This window comes from Scyliorhinus canicula, chromosome 5 (genome assembly GCF_902713615.1).
Source record: "Scyliorhinus canicula chromosome 5, sScyCan1.1, whole genome shotgun sequence".
NCBI classification, from domain to species: Eukaryota; Metazoa; Chordata; class Chondrichthyes; order Carcharhiniformes; family Scyliorhinidae; genus Scyliorhinus; species Scyliorhinus canicula.
The window spans coordinates 28,139,989-28,162,594 of record NC_052150.1 but is presented as its reverse complement, the minus strand read 5'-3'; the positions used below and the strand labels follow the sequence as shown (position 1 = coordinate 28,162,594).

Sequence of the window (22,606 nt, the reverse complement as noted above, 5' to 3'; positions counted from 1 at the left end):
TGATGTACCATTTGTCAATGTACTTCATCGTTTACTCTTTTGTCTACTATGTATGTACTGTGAACATTCCCTTGGACACAGAAAAATACTTTTCACTATACTTTGCTTCATGTGACAATAAATAAATATCTTTCACTCATCGAGGTCTTGGTTTAATTTACCTGGATCATTTAGCAGCATTACGAGGTCAAATGCAGTTACTCCATTTTTGGCACGGAGGTTGACATCTGCTCCTTGATTCAATAAGTACTTCACTACATCTTTACTCCTGAAAAAAAATTTCATAAGATGTACTATAATTTAGTATCACACTGCAAATATCCTAAATTATATTAAAACAGGGAATTAAATGTTTTTTTTCCCCTTGTATTCAAATGGACCAGACTTGTAGCTTTACAATGGAAAAGTTCACAGTACATCTTGGAGTCGTCAAGATCTCGAATGGCTACACGGGAATCTCAAGCATGAAACACAGAAGTATGGTACTAAATAACATAGAAAGATGTATAGCTGCAACAGTGTTATCTTGGTTTTGGATTTAGTGCCAGAGAAGCCAGTTTTTGTTTTAGCTGGCAAAGACAAATTAATGCAGAGCCAAAAGCATAAACTTGTTCCTTACACTCAAACTTAAACAGCAACCTCCTGGCTCTTGCTGCTTGATTCATGAAATTCAATTACAGTGCCCTATAATTTTCCCAGGCAAAATAGCTCAACAAATATGAAAATATTATGAAATAGTTTGTTTTATGTACCCATGGTAAGTAGCTTGCATTAAGGCTGTCCACCCATGTACACCATCTTGCTTGTCAATATCAGAATTTCTCTCACAAAGAAGCTGTACAAGGTCTAGCTGACCCGTCATGGCAGCAATCATTAATGGAGAGGCACTATCTGCATTAATGACATTGGCCTGAATTGCATCTTCATCAAGAATCTCCTTCACCAACTGATAGCTTCCTATTTGCAAACAAAGAAAATGCAGAAGATTACAGAAGAGATACAGCAAATTCTGAAAAAATGTTTGCAATATTTTGAGGAACTTAGTGCAGACGTCATACTACAAGTTAGTGTATTTACTTAGCACATTTAAAGATAAGATCCATCCCAAGTCCATCTGAACAGGTGGAGGAATACATTTTTTAAAACAGTAAAGGAACAAATGTCAACATTCAGGAGATAATAAAAACCTTACTCAAAAAAAAAGTTTTTAAAGTTAGGGAGAAAGAAAGAACTTATGTATAGACACAAAGGAAGGATTTTTCAAAGTTTACGCTCCCATACCAATCCAAAGGCAGTTAAAAGATCTACTACCGTTGATACAAGTGAAAGGAAGGATGGGATGCAGATACACTTGTTTCCAAGAGTATGCGAACAACACTTTCTCCCTTACTGATACAAATTTTACTTTTTTCAAATACATATCCATTTCCCTTTTGAAAGTTACTTCCACTATCCTTTCAAGCAGTACAGTCCAGATCACAATTTTTCTTTTATTCATTCAGAGGACAGGATGCAGGTGTTGCTGGCAGGTCCGGCATTTATTGCCGACCCCAATTACCATGAGAAGGTGGCGCGGGGGGAGAGGACAATCTTCTTGAACCATTGCAGTGGTTGTTAGTTCACCGTGCTGCAGCTAGCGAGTTCCAGGGTTTTTCTTTTATGTAAAGCACCCAGTTCTTCTTTTTTCCCCCGATTAAGGAGCAATTTAGCATGATCAACCCACATACTCCACACATCTTTGGGTTGTGCGGATGAGACCCATGCAGACACAGGGAGAATGTGCAAACTCCACACAAAAAGTGACTCGGGGCCAGGATTGAACCCGGCTCCTCGGTCCCGTGAGGCAGAGCACAAAGGCTTTGACACGAGGAAACAGATTTGCGTCTGATTTGGAGACTTGTTCCCACACGCAAGCTGCACTTGTCCCTTCTGGTGGAAGAAATCATGGATTTGGGATGTTCTGTTGGAGGTAGCGCACAATGCACTGCAGTCACAGTGTGGCAATGGTGGAAGAACTGAATGATTCGGAGCCATGGACTGTATTCTAAGGAACTCCTGCAACAATGACATGGGCCACAATGATGGCCTTCAAACCGCAACCATCTTAATTTATCAGTTAAAACTCAGACTAGTGGAGAGGTGCCCCCTAGATTCCCAGATGTCAATTTCACTATTTAATAAATAACCTTTATTGTCACAAGTCGGCTTGCGTTAACACTGCAATGAAATTACTGCAAAAAGCCCCTTGTTACCACATTCCTGCGCCTGTTCAGGTACGCAGAGGGAGAATTCAAAACTCTCAGCTGGTACGGGAATTGAACCCACGCTGCTGGCCTTGTTCTGCATCGTAAACCAGCTATCTTGCCCTCTGAGCTAAACCAGCCTTTAAATGCTGATGTCAGTCATCTTTGCAGTTCAGCCTTTTTGTCCATGTCAAGACTGTAAGGAGATCGGGAATGGAGTCATCCAGGACCCAAACTGAGCAGTGCCAAGCAGGTTATTGGGAAGAAAGTGTTGATAGAATGGTCAATGACCCTTCTATCACAAGGCTGATGATTGAAAGTAGATAGATGGTGGTTTTGGGAGGACAGAACAGAGTACAAAGTATATAGGCTTAGGGGAGAAAGCAGGAACACCAAAGTGGAAGGTAGAATTACATTGGAGTGCATAGGGAAAAAAAAACAGGTTCAATTTGGGGAGGTTATCAATGATAAAATAGAAATTTGAAGGTATGCTTTTAAGGAAAGGACAATAATGGTGTATTTGAAAGATGAGGCGATGCTAAAACTAAGAAAACCATTAACAATGTTAGCAAAATGGGAACCACGAGCAGTAGAATCTTATCGAGTTGAGGGAGAAACTGAGCCGATGATGGGCACCTTGGAAAAGATTAAAATGAGGAAAGATAAGCGAAACCTAAAGCAGGCTTTTGTACATTTAGACTCAACTACAAGTGAATCTCATAATCTGCCAAATCTGCCATCTCAGACAAAGTCAGAGATGTGGAACTGGTGTCCTGCTCAATCTCCACCCCCCACCCGCCCCTCCCTGGCATCAGCCACTCGAGTACATAAAGAGGCCAACAGTACATACTGAGGCAATGCCACATAGTTGGAAGTGCAAACTTGTGGATACAATATGCCATAACTTCGAACCAGTGTCGGAAAGTCATAGCCCGCTGGAATTACAAGTGTTTAAAACACACTTACCTGCTTTGGGAAATTTCTTGAAAGCTCCGTTGGCTGGAGTTGCTTGGGCCAAGCTGGCCCCAGCACAGTCCAGCTCCAGTGAACTCAAAAGCCACTTTTGAAAAACTAGACAGCTTTAGAGGGCCCAGTGAAATTGGCAGGCTGGGGAGGAGTGGGTAGGATTTGGCAGGCCTTGGTTGTCCCAGGGAGGGAATTGGGTCAGGCTGGGTGGGTGGGGACATAAGTCTGGTCCATAGGCAGAGGAGGGAAATTCCATGAGGGGGTTCCAGAGTATGGGGGTTGTCCAATTCGGGGCTCAGACTGAAGTTAAAAGTGCTTTTATTTCTTCAAACACTTTCAGAGTAACTATAATGCAATCATCAGCAGAACCATCCCAAGTTAACGATCTAAATTAATCTCCCATTTATTGCATTGCGCCCGTGGGAAAACCAGTTCCAACTTACAATGTTTGGACCGAAGATGCAGTTTTCAAGAACCAATTGTGTCCTTACTTGAGAAAGGACGTATTGGCGCTGGAGGGTGTGCAGAGGAGATTCACTAGGTTAATCCCAGAGCTGAAGGGGTTTGATTATGAGGAGAGGTTGAGTAGACTGGGACTGTACTCGTTGGAATTTAGAAGGATGAGGGGGGATCTTATAGAAACATTTAAAATTATGAAGGGAATAGATAGGATAGATGCGGGCAGGTTGTTTCCACTGGCGGGTGACAGCAGAACTAGGGGGCATAGCCTCAAAATAAGGGGAAGTAGGGTTGTGAATCTATGGAATTCCTTGCCCAGTGAAGCAGTTGAGGCTCCTTCATTACATGTTTTTAAGGTAAAGATAGATAGTTTTTTGAAGAATAAAGGGATTAAGGGTTATGGTGTTCGGGCCGGAAAGTGGAGCTGAGTCCACAAAAGATCAGCCATGATCTAATTGAATGGCGGAGCAGGCTCGAGGGGCCAGATGGCCTACTCCTGCTCTTAGTTCTTATGTTCTTATGTCACAAGTCCAAGAGCTAACTCAACTAACGAGCTTTCCCTATTTTGAATGGAAATGATACTGTCTTGATAGATAGATAGATAGATAGATAGAGAGAGAGACAATATTTTTACTGCCATTCAACATCATCCGATTCAATGTATTCCTGCCCTCTCTGGCAAAGGTAAAATCAAATGTCGTATAGTGCTCACCCAGTTTCAACGCATGAAATATATCTGGTCTCCTTTTCTCTTCATCTGTAGACAAAGCAGAAACAAATTTTTATCACTAATGCTGCAACATTTGTTTTTCTCTCTCATTAATCTTCTCCAGAGAAAATCTTTGAACCCTTGGTGCACAAAATACCAATAATCAAATTTAACTGACAAAAGCTGCCAAAGAAAAATAACATTACAAGGACATTAGTGACAGAAGCTACAATAGTCCAATCATTTATTTTTATAAATTTAGAGTATCCAATTCATTTTTTCCAATTAAGGGACAATTTAGTGTGGCCAATCCACCTATCCTGCACATCTTTTGGATTGTGGGGACCCACGCAAACACGGGGAGAATGTGCACACCACACGAAGTGACCCCGAGCCGGAATCGAACCTGGGACCTCAGTGCCGTGAGGCAACCGTGCTAACCACTTGCGCCACCGTGCTGCCCACAATAGTCCAATCATAATAAGGATACACAAAGTTCTCTAACACCAAATCCCCTGCAATGTTCCTTTCCATACTATATTTACAGTATAATGCATGATCTGGAAGCAGCAATATAAATCAATTGGTGTACAGATCGTTCTCCAGACACAGAAGACCTCAATTTAATTTTATAAGCTTAAAAAGAAAGCTGTCCAAAGGTAATGTCAGGAAAAATTTCTCACACAAAGGGTACTCGATATCTGAAATGCTTTCACCCATCGCACCACATCCATACCCCTCCCCCTCAAAAAAAAACGATTGATAACATTTTTGAGAGACAAGGACAGCAAGCGTTACGGAGCCAAGGCGAATAGATGTAGTTAGTATACAGATTAGCCATGACCAAAATGTCTGGCAAAGCTCAAAGAGCTGAATACCTTACTCCTGTTCCCATGTTCCATTATTCTGTAGACATGCACCACTAGCTGCTATACATGCAACAGGGCGGCACAGTGGTTAGCACATCTGCTTCTCAGCACCAGGGATCCGAGTCCAATTCCAGTCTTGGGTGACTGTGCGGCGATTGCATGTTCTCCCCAACTCTACGTGGATTTCCTCCCACACTCCCAACAGATGTGCAGGTAAGGTGGGGTTATAGGGATAGGCCAGTGCAAACCGGAGAGCACTGTAGGGATTCTATGATCAGGACTAGTTATCAAATGCCTGGACTTGGGGATACCCATATAACGCAGGAAAGTGATTCTTTATCCCGTTCACACGCGTCACATTTACAGTTTTAGAAATTGCTTGCAGAAAATCTGCACAGGCAGTTGTTCCAATTTTCATGTGACCTATAGCACACACTGTACAAAATAAAAATACTACAATATCTAATTAAGAGCATTAAATTAAAAGTGCAGGTTTGCACTTACCAACATGCTTTCAGAAGGTTCAATACTATTTACTCAACACATCATTTTTATTGTATGGTTACAACTTTAAAAAGACTGTTGAAGTATATATCAGTAAACCAGACAGTAGATCTCTCCAGAAAATACGAAATGTGCTTTAAAACATCTACAGCATCATAGTTAGGAAGATCAAGTGAGGGACGGCACGGTGGTGCAGTGGTTAGCACTGCGGTCTCACGGCGCTGAGGAGCCGGGTTCGATCGCTGTCCGTGTGGAGTTTGCACATTCTCATCGTGTTTGTGTAGGTCTCACCCCCACAAGCCAAAGATGTGCAGGCTAGGTGAATTGGCCACGCTAAAGTGCTCCTCATCGGATGAAAATAATTGGGTACACTTTAAATTTATATTTAAAAAAAAGATCAAGTGCACTCACAAGTTAACTCAATTTAGAAACATAAATACAGAGGATAAGAAGCTGGGAGGTTTTTTCCATTGGCGGGTGAAACTATAACTAGGGGGCATAGTCTCAAAATAAGGGGGAATAGATTTAGGACCAAGTTGAGGAGGAACTTCTTCACTCAAAGGGTTGCGAATCTGTGGAATTCCCTGCCCAGTGAAACAGTTGAGCCTACCATGTTAAATGATTTTAAGGCAAAGGTAGATCGATTTTTGAACATTAAAGGAATACAAGGTTATGGTGAGCGGGCAGGTAAGTGGAGCGGAGTCCACAAAAAGATCAGCCATGATGTTATTGAATGGCGAAGCAGGCCCGAGGGGCCAATGGCCTACTCCTGCTCCTCGTTCTTACATCCATCTCCTCCACTACAGGAAGCCTGTAACTGCAATATACAATGCCTACAGGATTCACTGCAACCGTTCATCTATACTTCAAAATTTAGAAATTAGAAAAAAAAATCAAAGAACAGCAACAGTATTGCTTGCTCCCAAGTCACCACCCCAAGTTGCCTATGTAACAATGATATAAGGAGCAACGGTATATCAATAATCCCAAGGACATGTTATCAATAGCAACAAAAACAGAAAATACTGGACAATCTCAGCAGGTGTGACAGCATCTGTGGAGAGAGAAGGGAGCTAACGTTCAGTCTGGACGACTTTCACAATGTACAATATGGTACGAACAATCCAAACAGCTCCAAAACCCAATCTCAACCTGCTAACTGCAGCAACAAAAGGAATCTGTATATGTTTTTCATGACATCAGGATGCCCCAATGCATTTTACAGTCGATTAAGTACTTCTGAAGTCGCCGAGGACCCGGGTCAGTTTGTGTGGAGATTGCACATTCTTCCAGTGAGTCGTACCCCCACAACCCAATGTGCAGCGTAGGTGAATTGGCCAGACTAAATTGAACCTCAATTGGAAAGAAAAATGAATTGGGTCCTCTAATTTTTTATTTTTTTTTAAGTACTTGTGAAGTATACTGGACTGTCAGAAACACAGGAGCCAATTTGGACAAAATAAAGTCCCAATAATTGCAATCTGATAATGGTGACATTATTTAAGTAATTGGTGATGAAGGAGTAACACTGACCAGGCTATCTGGGCAAAATGCTCTTGCTCTCCTTTGGAATAGTCACATGGCATTTATAATTTGCAACATTTCACCTGGAAGGCATCTCCAACCGTGCACCAGAACATCAGTTCTGGATTCTGTGTTCAAGCCTCTTGAGGCTGAAAGCACGACTTTCCGACTCAAAAAAGGGGGGAAATATGACCCACTTGAACAGTCAAAACCAACAAAACGAAGGAACAAACCCAAGATTTTCTCCAAAGTCTGCACTATTTCACAGTTGGAAGTCTCACCATCAGCAGCCTGACAGCTCCTGTTTCTCTCTCCACAAATGCTGCCAGATCGGCTTAGTATTTCATAGATCATAGAATTTACAGTGCAGAAGGAGGCCATTCGGGCGATCTAGTCTGCACCGGCTCTTGGAAAGAGCACCCTACCCAAGGTCAAATTTTACAGCAGCCCCGCCCATCCCCATGTCCGGCTTTTGTATTAAGGCCACTGTACCTGATTTTGGCCGGTTGGTGGTCTTCGAGTCCAGGTAGTCCCTCATCTCCTTCTGCTTGCAGGCGCAGGCGATCTCGAAGGCGGTCATCCCTCCCACATTGACCTGATTTGGATCCGCCCCTCTCTCCATCAGTTGCTGGGCGACGGCCAACTCGCCGTTGAGGGCAGCCAGCATCAGCGCGCTCCAGCCGCCGGCAGGGCCGGCCGGCGCGGCTCCGGCGCCCGCCCCCCACTCAAGCAGCGCCCGCACCACCGCCTCGGCGCCGTGCTGCGCCGCCACCATCAGCGCCGTGAGTGCGGGTGCCGGCGGCGGCCGCCCCTCTCCCTCGGGTCCCCGCCCGCAGACCTGGGCGCCGGCATCCGCGCAGGCGCCGCTCTCCAGCAGGGCGCGCGCCAGGCCGGCGTGGCCGCCGCGCGCCGCCGTCGTCAGCACGCCGGCGCCCAGCTTGTTGGGGGCGTTGGCGTCGGCGCCGTTCTCCAGCAGCACGCGCGCCACGCTCAGCTGGCCGAAGCGCGCCGCCTGCATGAGCGGCGTCCAGCCGTAGCGGTTGCGGCTGTCCACCGAGGCGCCCTTCATCAGCAGGAACCGCACCAGGTGCTCGTGGCCGTTGCCGGCCGCGAACTGCAGCGCCGTGTTGCCGTCGTCGTCCGTGCAGTCGACGGGCACCTGCGGGGCCTTGAAATCCGGCTCCCCGGCCGCCGCCGCATCCTCGGCCGCCTCCCCGTCCTTCTCCTCCTCGCCGTCTCGCGCCGCCGGTTCCAGTAACCGCCGGACGTTCTCCAAGTTCCCTTCTTCGCAGGCGCGGAACAGCAGCTGGTAGGTCGGGGGGATCCCGCACTCCATCGCCTTTTAACGCCGGGGCAGCGACAGCAAGAGTGTGCTCCTCCTTGCAGTCCGGCCGCCCATCATCGCCAGGCCAGCACGCAACCACATCGCTTCGGTGAAGAGATGTTTTTCCTCTCCGCTTGTCTGTGTGTGGGGAGGGGAGTCGGGGGAACCAATCAGGTTTCTCCGTTTCCGTCTCGCGACCACATTTCAAACCTCAACGCCTGGCTCCGAGAAGGGGCGGGGCGACGGTAGCCAAGCGATGGTTCACCAACGCGTCACTTGGCTGCGGCTGACCAGCCAATGGTCGCGGGAGGCGGGGTCAGAGCGGCAGCAGCAGTGGAGAATGACGTTGCGTGCGTCACAGTGCGTTTCTGTGCCCACCTCCCCCGGTCAGTGCCGGCGGAGGGAGCGTGCGTGTCGCAGCTGAGGGCCTCCCGCACTGACGTCACTCCAAGCCGCAGTCATTCAGTTCCAGATGACTGAGTGTGTACTCTCGTTCAGAAACTGAACCCTCCCGGGTCACTGTGCGCAGCGTCCCCAAAGCATGTGAGGGGACTAATAAGGTCTATCACCTTAAGGTCGAACCAACCAACTCAGATAAAAGCAACTCACTGCGAATGCTGAAATCTGAAACAAAAACAGAAAATGCTGGGCAATCTCGGCAGGTCTGACAGCATCTGTGGAGAGAGGAGGGAGCTAATGTTTCCAGTCTGGGTGACTCTTTTGTCAAACCAACCAACTCCCCAGGCTTTGACAAAGAGTGGTCCAGACTCGCAACGTTAGATCCCACCTCTGTCCACAGATGCTGTCAGACCTGCCGAGATTGCCCAGCATATTCTGTTTTTGTTCTCCTAACGCCACACTGTTATCATTAATTGAGATCCTTGAGGATTGAGGCAGGCAGGATCCTGAAAATTGTGGACCGTTGTCCAGATCTTGGGACCTCGATCTGGATAAAAGTAGAGGTAGGTGCCAAAATCCCTCCTCGCCTCCAGCGTGCCAGTTAAGTTGAGTTTAAGACTAAGGAACACAGACCAGGATCTCAAACCCAAGTTTAAAGTCATGATTTACTAGGCAGCATTGATCCCTGAACTCGCATCTGCTTTGGAGTCTTGCATAAACTCAAAGCACTGAAGAAGTACCACCAGTGATGCCTTTGCAAGACCCTCCAAATCTACTAGTCAGAAGGTTGGTCCAGCAGCAGCACACTCTCCTGACCAACCTGCCCAGCACTCAAAAAAACTTCGGTGTACAGAATCAGATTACAGCACAGAAAGATGCCATTCAGCCCTTTATATCTTCACCGTCCTGAAGGTGCAATTTACCTGTCGACTCACTCAGAGAGTCGGTGCAGACCTGAGGGGCCGAAAGGCCTCCTACATTGTAGGAATTCTATGAATGAGTAGCGAGAAAGATATGGTCTAAATGTATCCAGAGTATTTTCATGAGATGGGTGCCTTGAAGATTTTCAGTATCATGTCACCATTGATCCAGAGAAGAAAGAAGTGATTCTTCCCTCCACGTAAAGTACCAGAGAGCTAATCAGGAAAGCTTGAAAGACAACTCCAAGATATAGAAGAAAATAAATTGATTGTCAGAGTCACAAAGCTTACAGATTGGGTAAATATTATTGTGGTTAGAGAGAAGTCAAGTGGATGGCTCCAAACTTGCCTGGATCTCAAAAGTCTTCCATAAACAATAAAGAGGAATCACTACCCTACTCTAATTTAATTAGGATGATGTGGAGATGCCGGCATTGGATTGGGGTGAGCACAATAAGAAGTCTTACAACACCAGGTTAAAGTCCAACAGGTTTAGTTGGAATTACTAGCTTTCAGAGCACAGCTCTTTCATCAGGTGATTCCAAAGAAACCTGTTGGACTTTAACCTGGTGTCATAATTTAATTGGAGGAGCACATGGCACCTGCCAGCACTGGCATGGGGAAAAGATTTTAGCAAGCTTGATGCCAGAAATGGCAACTGGAACATGAGTGAAGGATCTTCGCTGTCAACAACATTCAGTACACCCTTTGGAGGGTACAAATTCCCACATTTACCTTTAGACCTTAAGATGAGCCGGAACATTTTCCATCAGAAAGTAAATGATACTTAGAAGGGATGTAAAAGAACAGTTGGCATAGCTGATGATATCCAGATCTATGATGTAGTCTACATGCAGGCAGTCTGCCAGCGGCGAGAATGGTGACTTGGGCACAAAATCTCGTGAGAATCAGGAAATGGGATTCTCACTGTCGAGATCCTGTTTCCTGATTTTCCATGTTCCTTGCCAGTGACGTAACGAGGTTCATGCCCACAAAGGGTGAGAAGCTCATTTTAATAGATTTACATATATTTTAATTGCATTACCAAGCCACCCTGCCACTCACCCACTGAATATTCATACCTCACCGACACGAACAAGTTTGGAAAAATGGGAATCAGTCGTGGTGATATCCACCAAGGGAGCAAACTAAACATGGGCCGTGGGGCAGAGGGACATGCCCCTGATACTACTCCTTGGCACAGGTTGACATGTCAGATTGGCACTGCCATGGGTCGACCCTCTGGGGTGCCCCATTGAGGGTGGGGTTTGTGTTATGCTTGTTGGGGGAGGAGTCCCCGATGCCCATGCCTGTGATTGGGGGGGGGGGGGGGGGGGGGAGATCAGGTAGGGGCCCTCAGTACTGATGCTTGTGGTTTGGGGATGGGAGGAGCTCCCGCTGTTGATGCTTATGGTGGGGAGGGGGGTGGGGGTGATAGCCCCTGATGCTGATTGTGATGGGAGCGGAGCCCCTGATGCTGATGCTAATGGTGGAGGGGGGAGGTGAGAGCCCTAGATGCTTGTTGAGGTGATCCCTGTGTCCACGGGGGTGGGGGGAAGTGGAGCTGAGGGGGAGTTTATTTTCTGTGCTGGGTGCCCCAATCTCTGTGGAGCCAGCCTTGCCATATCCCACCACAGTGGTGGCGTAAATGCTTGCCACTGAATTTTATTTTTCCAAATATCTTTTTTATTTTTATGTCTCCAGATCTGCACTAAAACATGGCTGTGCAGGTTTCAGTCAGAGCCTGATACGCTGAGCAAATATGGGAAAATTCCACCCTCACTGTGTACCAGAAATATAGTAATAGGCAGCAGAAATAGGGGATGATAGCTGGTGAGGTACCACACAGACCATGGCATACTGTAAAAGCTGATTAATTCACACACAACCAACAATGGTATCTTATAGTAGTAAGCTATTACTCAAAGTTCCCACTCATCAGAAGGGTTAAATATTTAAGAGCTACAACAGTCATCACACCAATACAAATTATTTTTGCTAACCAAGGGATTCATGAAAGGTTTGTATGGAACCCAATTCACCTCCAGAGAGTTTAAGGAATTTACTGAACAGTATACATTCAACATCATAACCTCATCACCACATTATGCAAGGGGGACACAGTTTCATTGAAAGATATATTCAATCAAGAGGACCCCCAATGTGCTGAGAGACAAAGGAAGATCCAAACTTTGTCTTACTGTCACTGAGCCACACCCCTCAAGGCCCACATGAAAACTCCTGCAAGAGCCACTTAATGAGAGGGAGTATAATCTAACTCTGTGAAACAAGACACATCCTCCAATCGACTAGTGTTAAGGCACGGCAGATACTAAGTGCCAAGCTGCCCAAATCCTAAAGGGAAACTTGAAACAGCGACCAGAGTGATTTTGCAATTTATGTATTATGAGGAGGTTTTCTGAAATTAGGAAGTAACTTCTCAGACCAGTTGTGATGATTTAATATTAAAGTTAAACAATTAGTAAAATAAATACATGTTTAAAATTTCACTTAAAATACAGGAACACCTTGGCACAGTTAACTGTAATTTTTACAAGCAAAATGATCTTGGCTTAACCAACTCAAAGCTAAAAACACCTTTTATGACACAGTCCTTACAGATTTTCTAATCCATAAATTTACAGTAACTTTACCACACAATACTCTGCTGCTCTTAGGCTGTTCTCTTAGGGTGATAGCGAACTGGTTCAGTAGGGCGAGACTTCCACCTATTAAAGCCAGTGGGATTTTCCAGTTCTATTGACAGGGTTTCCGTCGGCATAAATTGGAATTAATTGAAAATCCCATGAACAGATCCTGCTGCTAGCCAATGGTGGGCCACCTCCTGCCACTGAGAAACACACCATGGGGATGCCAGAGTATCTCACCCAAGGTCTGGCTTTGACCACACTTCTGTCTTTGAGATCTTACCAGCCACCAACCCTCACACAGCCTTCAATGTTTTCTAAAAACTGTTTTTTTACCCTTTGACTTTACCCTTTGATTTTATGCTGTATTGATTCCAACAATCCTTTAGAGTTCCCTTTTCCAGAATTGATTAGTCCATTTTTTAAACTTTATGACGACTATATTTTTAAAGTATACATTATATTACCCTACCTTTCCTCATCTATTTACAATCTTTCAATTTGTATATGTTCCCCTTTGAAATACAACAGTCAATACAAATACAACTTTATTGTTACGGATGTCTGGTCAGCTCTCAGAAGTGGTTAAGAGTCTGGAACAGATCGGTAACTTTTTTTTAAAATTTAGAATACCCAATTCATTTTTTCCAATTAAGGAGCAATTTAGTGTGGCCAATTCACCTAGGCTACACATCTTTGGGTTGTGGGGCAAAACCCACGCAAACAAGGGAGAATGTGCAAACTCCACATGGACAGTGATCCAGAGCTTGGATCAAACGGCGTGAGGCTGCAGGGCTAACCCACTGCGTCACCGTGCTGCCTGACCCGTAACTTAAAATTTTTTTTATGGCAGAGCAAATAGATCGATTTGTTCCAGGAATGACAATATAAGAAATAGAGCTTGGTTATTTTATAAACAAACTTTATTGAAACAAAAAGAATATAAAACAATAAAAGAAACCCTAACAATAACAAATTACATGTAGTTTCTTAACCTTAACACACTAGTTCCCATTAAACAGCACTTTAAATTAACATGCAGCCCTCATTCCATTTACACAGACAGGCAAAGGCAATAATTGCATTAACAAAGCAATTTTTCTTCTATTCGGGAAATTCTTTCAGAACTCTTTTCCAAAGCCTGCCGCGGTGGCAACTTTCATGACCTCACTCATTTTCCAAAGCCTTCTCTCTATACCTGTTTAAAACAGGATTATTTCTCTTTCTCTCTAACTCTGCCCAGCCCCTCAAACAAAGGTTCTCTCAGGGGTTTACAAACTTGAACCAATCATTATTATCTTGGCTGTTTGATTGCCACTCTCGTTGATACAAAGGAACAAAGCCACACTATTAATATGCAACTAACCTCCCGTTCGATGGACCAAGAGGCCATCAGACTCTGTAATGGGCTAATAACTGGTGAGACGAGTGTCCCGAAGGACAATGAATCTCGAGTGACTCACCCTTGCTGAACAGGGCCATCCTGTGTATTCCAAATAACGAGTTTAAGTCTGAATGGGACTGTTGCCTTCTTTAATTTGGGGTGAACCACAAGCTGTTTCTTACAGCAACCAAATGACCACACAACCAATATGTTAGCTCAAAAACACAGTTTATTAATAGCACAAGACTTGTATCTCTATGCAATAACACACGCAGCTCCATACTAAACTACACCTAATGACTAAGATGACCTTTGCTTAACTTTAAGTGGCCGGCACTGTGCAAGATAAGGCCTTTATCCGGGTTCACTTGGTCAGTTTGGAAGTTGTTGGGTTCGTCTCAGTTGGGCTCGTCCTTCAGGAATGGTCGCGGGCCCTTGAACTTGGTTGTTCTGCTGCAGTTGGTCGCACACAGGCCGGTCCCAAAAGAGATTGATCTCTAGTACGCAGGGGTTTTTATCCTTCACCTCTTTCACGCCCTTTTGGGCAGTCCTTACTCCGGGTCCAATGGATCGATAGGGTTTTCGATCACCCTCATCGATCTCAGCCAATTAGGGGGCGGATAGCTAGATAGCTGGGAGGGTCTGAGCTATCATTGTCCCAGGCACGTAGGCCTTTCAGCATAAGGGGAGGTGGCGCCGGTTAGTCTGCTACTGTTGTAACTCCTTGATTCAAACTCTATTGTCCTGGGGGAAATGGCGACTCTTAATGGATGCAAGTTTCAGCCAAGTCTGGTTTCTTTGCGCAATACACAGAGGCTGTGTACCTGTCTGTGTCCCAAATTGATCACAATTCCCATGGTCCTTTGCAGGTGGCTATTTTACATGGGCTACAGGACAATGTAACTTATGCCCTCTGACTCCATGTCAGCAGGTCTTTCCCCCATAGTCTGTTTAACCCCTAAATTGCCTGCTACATCTTCAATCTCATTTTTGGTACCAATTTCCTAATATTTCCCTCGCGTAACACTAACATGAATTTCTATTCACGTTCTCCTCATTTCCTTCTCTTTTCATCAAAAATCAAAACAACTACCTTCACACCTGTATTGTTTCTGATTGACCATTGCAGTTTTTCTGTCTCTAATCCAATCAAACCAGTCACACCTCCACACACTTATTTTCGAGGATGCGAGAATATGACAGTGATAGTCAAAAATAAAAATATAAAACTCTTTGTTTCCTAACACAGGACAACAATTCACTGAAGCACAGGTGGAAGTAAGTCAAAAATGGGCGGTAAGGTGCACAGTAGTTAGCACTGCTGCCTTACAGCGCCAGGGATTGGTTTCAATTCTAGCCTCGGGTGACTGTTTGTGTGGGGTTTGTATGTTCTCCTTGTGTCTGCGTTGGTTTCCTCCGGGTGCTCCGGTTTTCTCCCAAAGTCCAAAGAGGTACATGTTGGGTGGATTAGCTATGCTAAATTGTCCCTAAGTGACCAAAAATGTTCGGTAGGGTCACTGTGTTACGGGGAGTAGGATTTGGAGTGGGCCTAGACAGGGTGGTCTTTCAGATGTTCAGTGCAGACTCGATGGACCGAATGGCCTCCTGAACTGCAGGGATTCTATGATTCTACTTCAACAAGCATGCCAAATCCTTATCAAAGTTTTTGAAAAGACAAACAGTACATGTGCCGGATCCAATTCTGGAAACTGTCAGATGCGTGCAATACAGCCTCATGGATTTAGGGAAAATGGATCCTATTTTTAAAACAAAAGGGAGTTGAGTGATTAGGTTACTTTCTTTCCTTTCTGTCAACATACACGTAACATCACAAAGCCCTGAAAAGTAGCCTGCGTGCCTGGACAAGACTTTCAAATGCAAACTTTTTTTTGCAACATTTAATTAAGAAGGCATTAAAATACAAACCATTATTCATGTGGATTAGTGGCTGCCATTATCCAAATAGCTATAGAGTTATACAGTACAAAAAAGGTCTGTTGGCCCATCCGGTCTGCACCGACAAAACTGCACTAAAACTATACAAATCCCACTTTGCAGCACTTGGCCCAAAGCCTTGAATGTTCTGACATTTCTAGTGCTCATCCACATACATTTTAAAGGTTGTGAGCTTTCCCGTCTCTACTGCCCTCCCAGACACCGCACTCCACACTTTCACCACTCTCTGTGTGAAAGAAATTCCTCAAATACCCTCTAAACCTGCTCCTGTGCGCTTTACAATTATGCCTCTTCATTATTGACCCTTCAACTGAAGGGAACAGGTGCTTTCTAGGTGCCCTGCCCCCCCCCCCCCCCTCCCCCCCCATCCCTCCCCAACACATGCACAGGGCACCTCCAGCCCAATTACTAGGACACAGAAATGCCAGCCTGGCACCCTGGCAGTGCCCCTGCCAGGTGGCAGTGCCACCCGGTCACCTTGGTAGTGCCAGGCTGGCACAGGCCGTTCCGTCTGGTCTCCCGGTTTCTATCAGCCACGCTACACCACAGCGAGCTGCTTTTCAGGTGCAGCCTGGCAATTAGACTGCGCCCTATTTGTTAGGACATTGAAAATCAGATTCTGACAAAAACAGTTTCTGATGAAGATTTTTGGAGCAGTAAGCCGAAAGAAAGGAAGGAACGTTCCAGATCATTGTGCCCAGCCTAAAATCTGTTGGGAGGCAGAGAATTCGGACAGGCCCTTGTTTGAAGAACCAAACCAATTTTTTGCTCCAGGGGTGTGACTACACCTCGATTGTAGTAAACCCAAAGGAACCTGCATAGTCCAGCAATAGGCAAGTGTGAATCTATTTTCATAAACTTCAAACCACTATTTGTTCAATGGAAATGAAATGAAAATGAAAATCGCTTATTGTCACGAGTAGGCTTCAATGAAGTTACTATGAAAAGCCCCTAGTTGCCACATTCTGGCGCCTGTTTGGGGAGGCTGGTACGGGAATTGAACCGTGCTGCTGGCCTGTCTTGATCTGCTTTAAAAGCCAGCGATTTAGTCTAGTGTGCTAAACCAGCCCCTGGAACTCAGGTCTGTAATGGTTCAGCACAGTGGCACAGTGGTTAGCCCTGCAGCCTCACGGCGCCGAGGTCCCAGATTCGATCCCGGCTCTGGGTCACTGTCTGTGTAGAGTTTGCACATTCTCCCCTTGTTTGCATGGGTTTCACCCCCACAACCCAAAGATGTGCAGGTTAGGTGGATTGGCCACGCTAAATCGGCGCCTGTTTGGGGAGGCTGGTACGGGAATTGAACCGTGCTGCTGGCCTGTCTTGATCTGCTTTAAAAGCCAGTGATTTAGTCTAGTGTGCTAAACCAGCCCCTGGAACTCAGGTCTGTAATGGTTCAGCACAGTGGCACAGTGGTTAGCCCTGCAGCCTCACGGCGCCGAGGTCCCAGATTCGATCCCGGCTCTGGGTCACTGTCCGTGTGGAGTTTGCACATTCTCCCCTTGTTTGCATGGGTTTCACCCCCACAACCCGAAGATGTGCAGGTTAGGTGGATTGGCCACGCTAAATCGGCCCTTAATTAGAAAAAATGAATTGGGTACTCTAAATTTATAAAAAGAAAAAAAAGGTCTGCAGTGGTTCAAGCCTTCAACTCGAAAAAAGCAGGCATGACAGTGGATTGTTCGACCTTTAAAGCCTCAATGTGCGCGACCCTTTTTTTACAATCACCTCTTTTTTTGTGAGTCTGTGTCACTGTATGAGCCGGTGCTGTTACGTCTACATTTGTATGTTGAGCAATAAACATTTATCCTTTTTTAAAAATTGACAAGAAAACTTGGCCTTAGCAGTCACAACACTCATGGGGTTAAAACACATTTTTTGTTTAAAACATGCCTGTCTTTGGTCAATCGAGAGGTGGAAAAGGGGGAACCATCCTATAATCCCTCCCATGTCCGTGACCTAGAACCCAGCAATAGTTGTTGGTAAAATTGAGACCCCAAGGTCATGCATCATGGAGACTGAAAGCAGTAAAGTAGATGAGGACAGAGTCCATAATCGACCTACGCCAGCTCTGATAAGGCAATAAAGGTCATCAGAAATATCAACAACATTATTAACAAATGACACAAAATCAGCTACACCAGGAGCAACACACACAATATCGCTAGTATGGTGTGCCAACCCATCATTGAAACCGATGAATACCAAATCGATGAGATGGAGACACAGCATTGTTCACAGCAGTACCATGAATATTGTTTTCTGAGCAAAGAAAACAAGGCTGAGCTATTAAAGTGTTTTAGGTTTGGAATTACATGATTAATTATAATTGTTGATTTGAAATTTCTTTCATTTCAAGTTAATGATTACAAGATAATTTCGATATAAAATCATAGAATCCCTACTGTGCAGAGGAGGCCATTTGGCCCAGCGAGTCTACACCGATCCTCAGAAACAGCACCATACCAAGTGTGGTGATCCACTGTGTTAACTGTGTGCACCTGTATTAGGGGATGTACAGTAGGACCTACACTACAGGTTCGCCGGTAGCCCCTGCCGGCTAGCTCCGCCCACAAGGAGCCGTATAAATAGGCATGACTCCTCCTGATCAGCCATTCTGCCAGCTGCAGTAAGAGGCCACGTATCTGATTGTAATAAATTATGACCAAAACTGGGGTCAGCCCAGGGGCCATACCTTCCATGTGGATGAACCTGCGGCGACTACTCCCGAGGACGTGGAGACGAAGGATGACTGCCTGCAGCTGCATTGTGTGGCAGTTCCCTGTGTGGCCCCCATTAAGGTGACAGTACGGGTCAATGGTCACCCGCTTGAGATGGAGTTGGACACTGGCGCAGCGGTCTCCGTGATCGCCCAGAAGACATTCGACCGCATCAAGCAGGGTATACAGACCCTTACATTAACCGATACATTGGCCAGGTTGGCCACCTACTAGTTGCGCCATTTGCGGCTGCAGTGGCAGAACATCCTCCAAACAGTTTCTGGAGGGTTGACCTGAGGTGCTGGGACGATACCCAGATGTATTCCAGCCCGGTTTGGGGCAAATAAAAGCCCGTATCCAAGTCGAACCAAGAGCAATGCCGCGTTATTTCCGGTAGAAGGGAAGCTCACTCGTTTGGAGACTTTGGGTATCATCAGGCCTGTCCGTTTCGCTGACTGGGCAGCACCAATTGTACCTGTGATGAAGCCAGATGCCACAGATCGCTTGTGCGTTGACTATAAACTTACAGTGAATACGGCTTCTTAGCTCGACCGATATCCAATGCCTCGCATAGAGGATCTCTACGTGAAGTTTGCAGGCGGACTCACGTTCACGAACTTTGATATGAGTCACGCCTACCTACAGTTGGAGCTGGACCCTGCCTCCCGGCCATATGTAACAATTAATACACACTGGGGCCTGTATGAACATACACGGTGGCCCTTTGGGGCATCCTCTGCCTGTGCTATTTTTCAACGCGTCATGGAGGGCATTTTAAGAGGTTTACTGCGTGTCGCTGTCTACTTGGACGACGTTTTGATTACAGGGACGTCGGAGCAGGAACATTTGGAAAATTTGGAGGCTGTCTTTAGACACTTTTCGGAGGCTGGAGTCCGTTTACGTAGCATAAAGTGCATCTTTCAGGCGGAAGAAGTAGTCTACTTGGGTTATCGGGTGGACCGCGAAGGTTTGCACCCCATCGCAGAGAAGGTGCGCGCGATTCAACAGGCCCCCCGCCCCGACTGACACTTCGCATCTTCGTTCTTTTCTTAGCCTCGTAAACTATTACGGGAAGTTCCTCCCCAATCTGGCAACTATGCTAGCCCCATTGCACCTTCTGCGAAAGAAGAATCACACCTGGGTTTGGGGTCAGCCGCAAGAAACCACTTTCCGGTGGGTAAAACAATTGTCGTCGTCTGGGTTACTAACCCACTATGATCCTGGAAAGCCTTTGCTCGTCACATGTGATGCATCCCCGTATGGTTTTGGGGCCGCCCTGTCCCACAAGATGGAGAACGGGTCCGAGCGGCCGATAGCTTTCGTCTCCCGCACATTGACGGCAGCGGAAAAAAAGTACGCGCAGATTGAGAAGGAGGGCCTGGCTGTGGTCTTTGTGGTCAGTACATGTATGGCCGCCACTTCACTATCGTGACTGATCATAAGCCTCTGCTGGGACTTTTACGAGAGGATAAGCCAACCCCGCCCATTGTTTCCGCACAGATCCAGCGCTGGGCTTTGTTGCTCGCTGCCTACGAGTATTCTCTGGAGCACAAAACAGGAACCCAGATAGCGAATGTCGACGCACTGAGCCGATTGCCTTTACTGACCGGCCCCATGTCGGCCCTCACGACTGGTGAGATGGTTGCAACCCTAAATTTTATGGATACCTTGCCTGTCACGGCATCACAGATCCGTGAGTGGACCCAAACGGAGCCAGTCCTGTCAAAGGTTCGGCACATAGTCCTGTATGGTGGGCAACATAGACAGCTCCCAGGCGAGTTGCGGGCATTTTCCTCCAAGCTGTCAGAATTTAGCGTGGAAGAGGGTATCCTCTTGCGGGGGACGTGTGTGAATTTCCCGGAAAAAGGACAGGAGCTGATACTAAGAGACTTGCACAATGGGCATCCGGGTGTGACCAAAATGAAAATGTTGGCCCGGAGTTATGTCTGGTGGCCAGGCCTCGACACCGACATTGAGAAGGTGGCCCAAAACTGCTCCATTTGCCAGGAGCATCAGACGCTTCCGCCTGTCGCGCCCCTACATCACTGGGAATGGCCAGGGCGGCCTTGGACGCGATTGCATGTGGATTTCGTCAGCCGTTTTCAAGGATCCATGTTCTTTCTATTAATCGATGTCCAGACTAAAGAGGTCCATAAGATGGCAGGCACAACATCCTGTGCAACAATCGAGAAGATTGGCCTCCCCGAGGTGCTGGTCACGGACAACAGCACTCTGTTCACTAGTGAGGAGTTTGCGAGGTTCATGAAGATGAACAGCATACGCCATGTCCGCACTGCCCCATACCACCTGGCTTCAAAATGGTTGGCGGAGCACGCAGTGCAGACATTCAAACGAGGCCGAAAGAAGCAGTCTTCTGGCTCGATGGACACGAGACTTGTGGTGAACCACTGTGCACCTGTATTAGGGGATGTACGGTAGTACCTGCACTACAGGTTCACCGGTAGCCCCTGCCGGCTAGCTCCGCCCACAAGGAGCCGTATAAATATGCCTTCTCCCGATCAGCCATTTCGCCAGCTGCAGTAGGAGGCCACGCATCTGACTGTAATAAAGCCACAGTTGTACCAATCTGAGTCTTTCGTGCAATTGATCGTGCATCAATTTATTACAGTCAGATTTTTCTACATTATGGACATCAGGATCAAACCAGATCGCCTGCAGTTGGATCCGCACTCGCCAGACGCCAGAAAGAACTTTAATCATTGGCTGGCTTGTTTTTTTTTTTTTAATTTAGAGTACCCAATTATTTTTTCCAATTAAGGGGCAATTTAGCATGGCCAATCCACCTACTCTGCACATTTTTGGGTTGTGGGGGCGAAACCCACGCAGACACGGGGAGAATGTGCAAACTCCACACGGACAGTGACCCAGAGCCGGGATCGAACCTGGGATCTCAGCGCTGTGAGGCAGCTGTGCTAACCACTAGGCCACCGTGCTGCCCTTGGCTGGCTTGTTTTGAGGCCTACATCAACACTGCGACCCCCACACCGACGGAAGCTCAGAAGATCCAAGTTCTGTACTCCAGGTTGAGCTCCAGCGTGTTCCCGTTGATCCAGGATGCCCCAGGTTACACGGAAGCAATGACACTCCTAAAAGAGAACTGGGCTCAGAAGACAAACACACTGTTCGCAAGGCATGTACTCGCCACTCGCGTACAACGACCTGGCGAGTCGATCGAAGACTTCTGGCAGGCTCTTATCCCACTCGTACGGGACTGTGACTGTCAGGCCGTCATGGCCACTGAACATTCCAATCTCCTTATGCGCGACGCATTCGTAACGGGGATTGCGTCGGACCCCATCCGACAACGACTGCTGGAAGGGGCCACGTTCGACCTAACGGAGACGAAAACTTTAGCACTCTCCATGACAGTCGCATCTCGAAATGTCCAAGCCTACCCTGCTCGCCTCGCGGCCCAACCCTCCTGCCCCTCCTGGACCCCGCAAACAACCCCCCCGGCTGGGGCCCCTCTTAATCAATACGCCTGCGCCGCCCGCCACGCTCCGCACCCTGGGGTCCCCGCTGCTACTTCTGCGGCCAGCAGAAGCACCCCAGCCAACTCTGCCCAGCCCGCACTGCCACTTGCAAATCCTGCGGTAAAAAGGGCCACTTCGCAGCTGTGTGCCAGGCCCGCGCAGTCGCTGCTATCACGCCCGCAATCGTCCCCTCCCCCAGCCAAACGCATGATGGGCGCCGCCATCTTCTCCTCCCCAGGTCCACGTGCGGCCCGTGGGCGGCGCCATCTTGCCCCACCCCCACAACGTGGTTTCCATGGACGCCGCCATCTTGTTCCCAACAGGTCCTCAGGATGCCGCAATTTTGTCTCCCCCACGGGACTGGAACGCTGGATTTGGGTCGCCAATGCTCCCCATCTGAATCCTCGGACGACCACCCGCAGCTTGCCTCCATGACACTGGACCAGTCCCGTCCTCACAACCTGGCCACCGCTTCGACGACAGTGAAAAT

The 22,606-nt window shown here is 46.9% G+C and overlaps 1 protein-coding gene across 1 annotated transcript in view; it reads right to left on the bottom strand.

Annotated features, from left to right (window-relative positions):
* LOC119965871 (ankyrin repeat and SAM domain-containing protein 6-like) overlaps window positions 1-8,847 on the bottom strand; it is a 54,969-nt gene extending 46,122 nt beyond the window's left edge. The window contains exons 1-4 of the mRNA XM_038796818.1: window positions 7,767-8,847; window positions 4,381-4,425; window positions 753-957; window positions 162-268 (exon numbers count right to left, since the gene is read on the bottom strand). Coding sequence (XP_038652746.1) covers window positions 162-268; window positions 753-957; window positions 4,381-4,425; window positions 7,767-8,610 — 1,201 coding nt within the window. The 5' untranslated portion in view covers window positions 8,611-8,847. The remainder of the gene's footprint in view (window positions 1-161; window positions 269-752; window positions 958-4,380; window positions 4,426-7,766) is intronic.
* Between the last annotated feature and the right edge of the window lie 13,759 nt (window positions 8,848-22,606).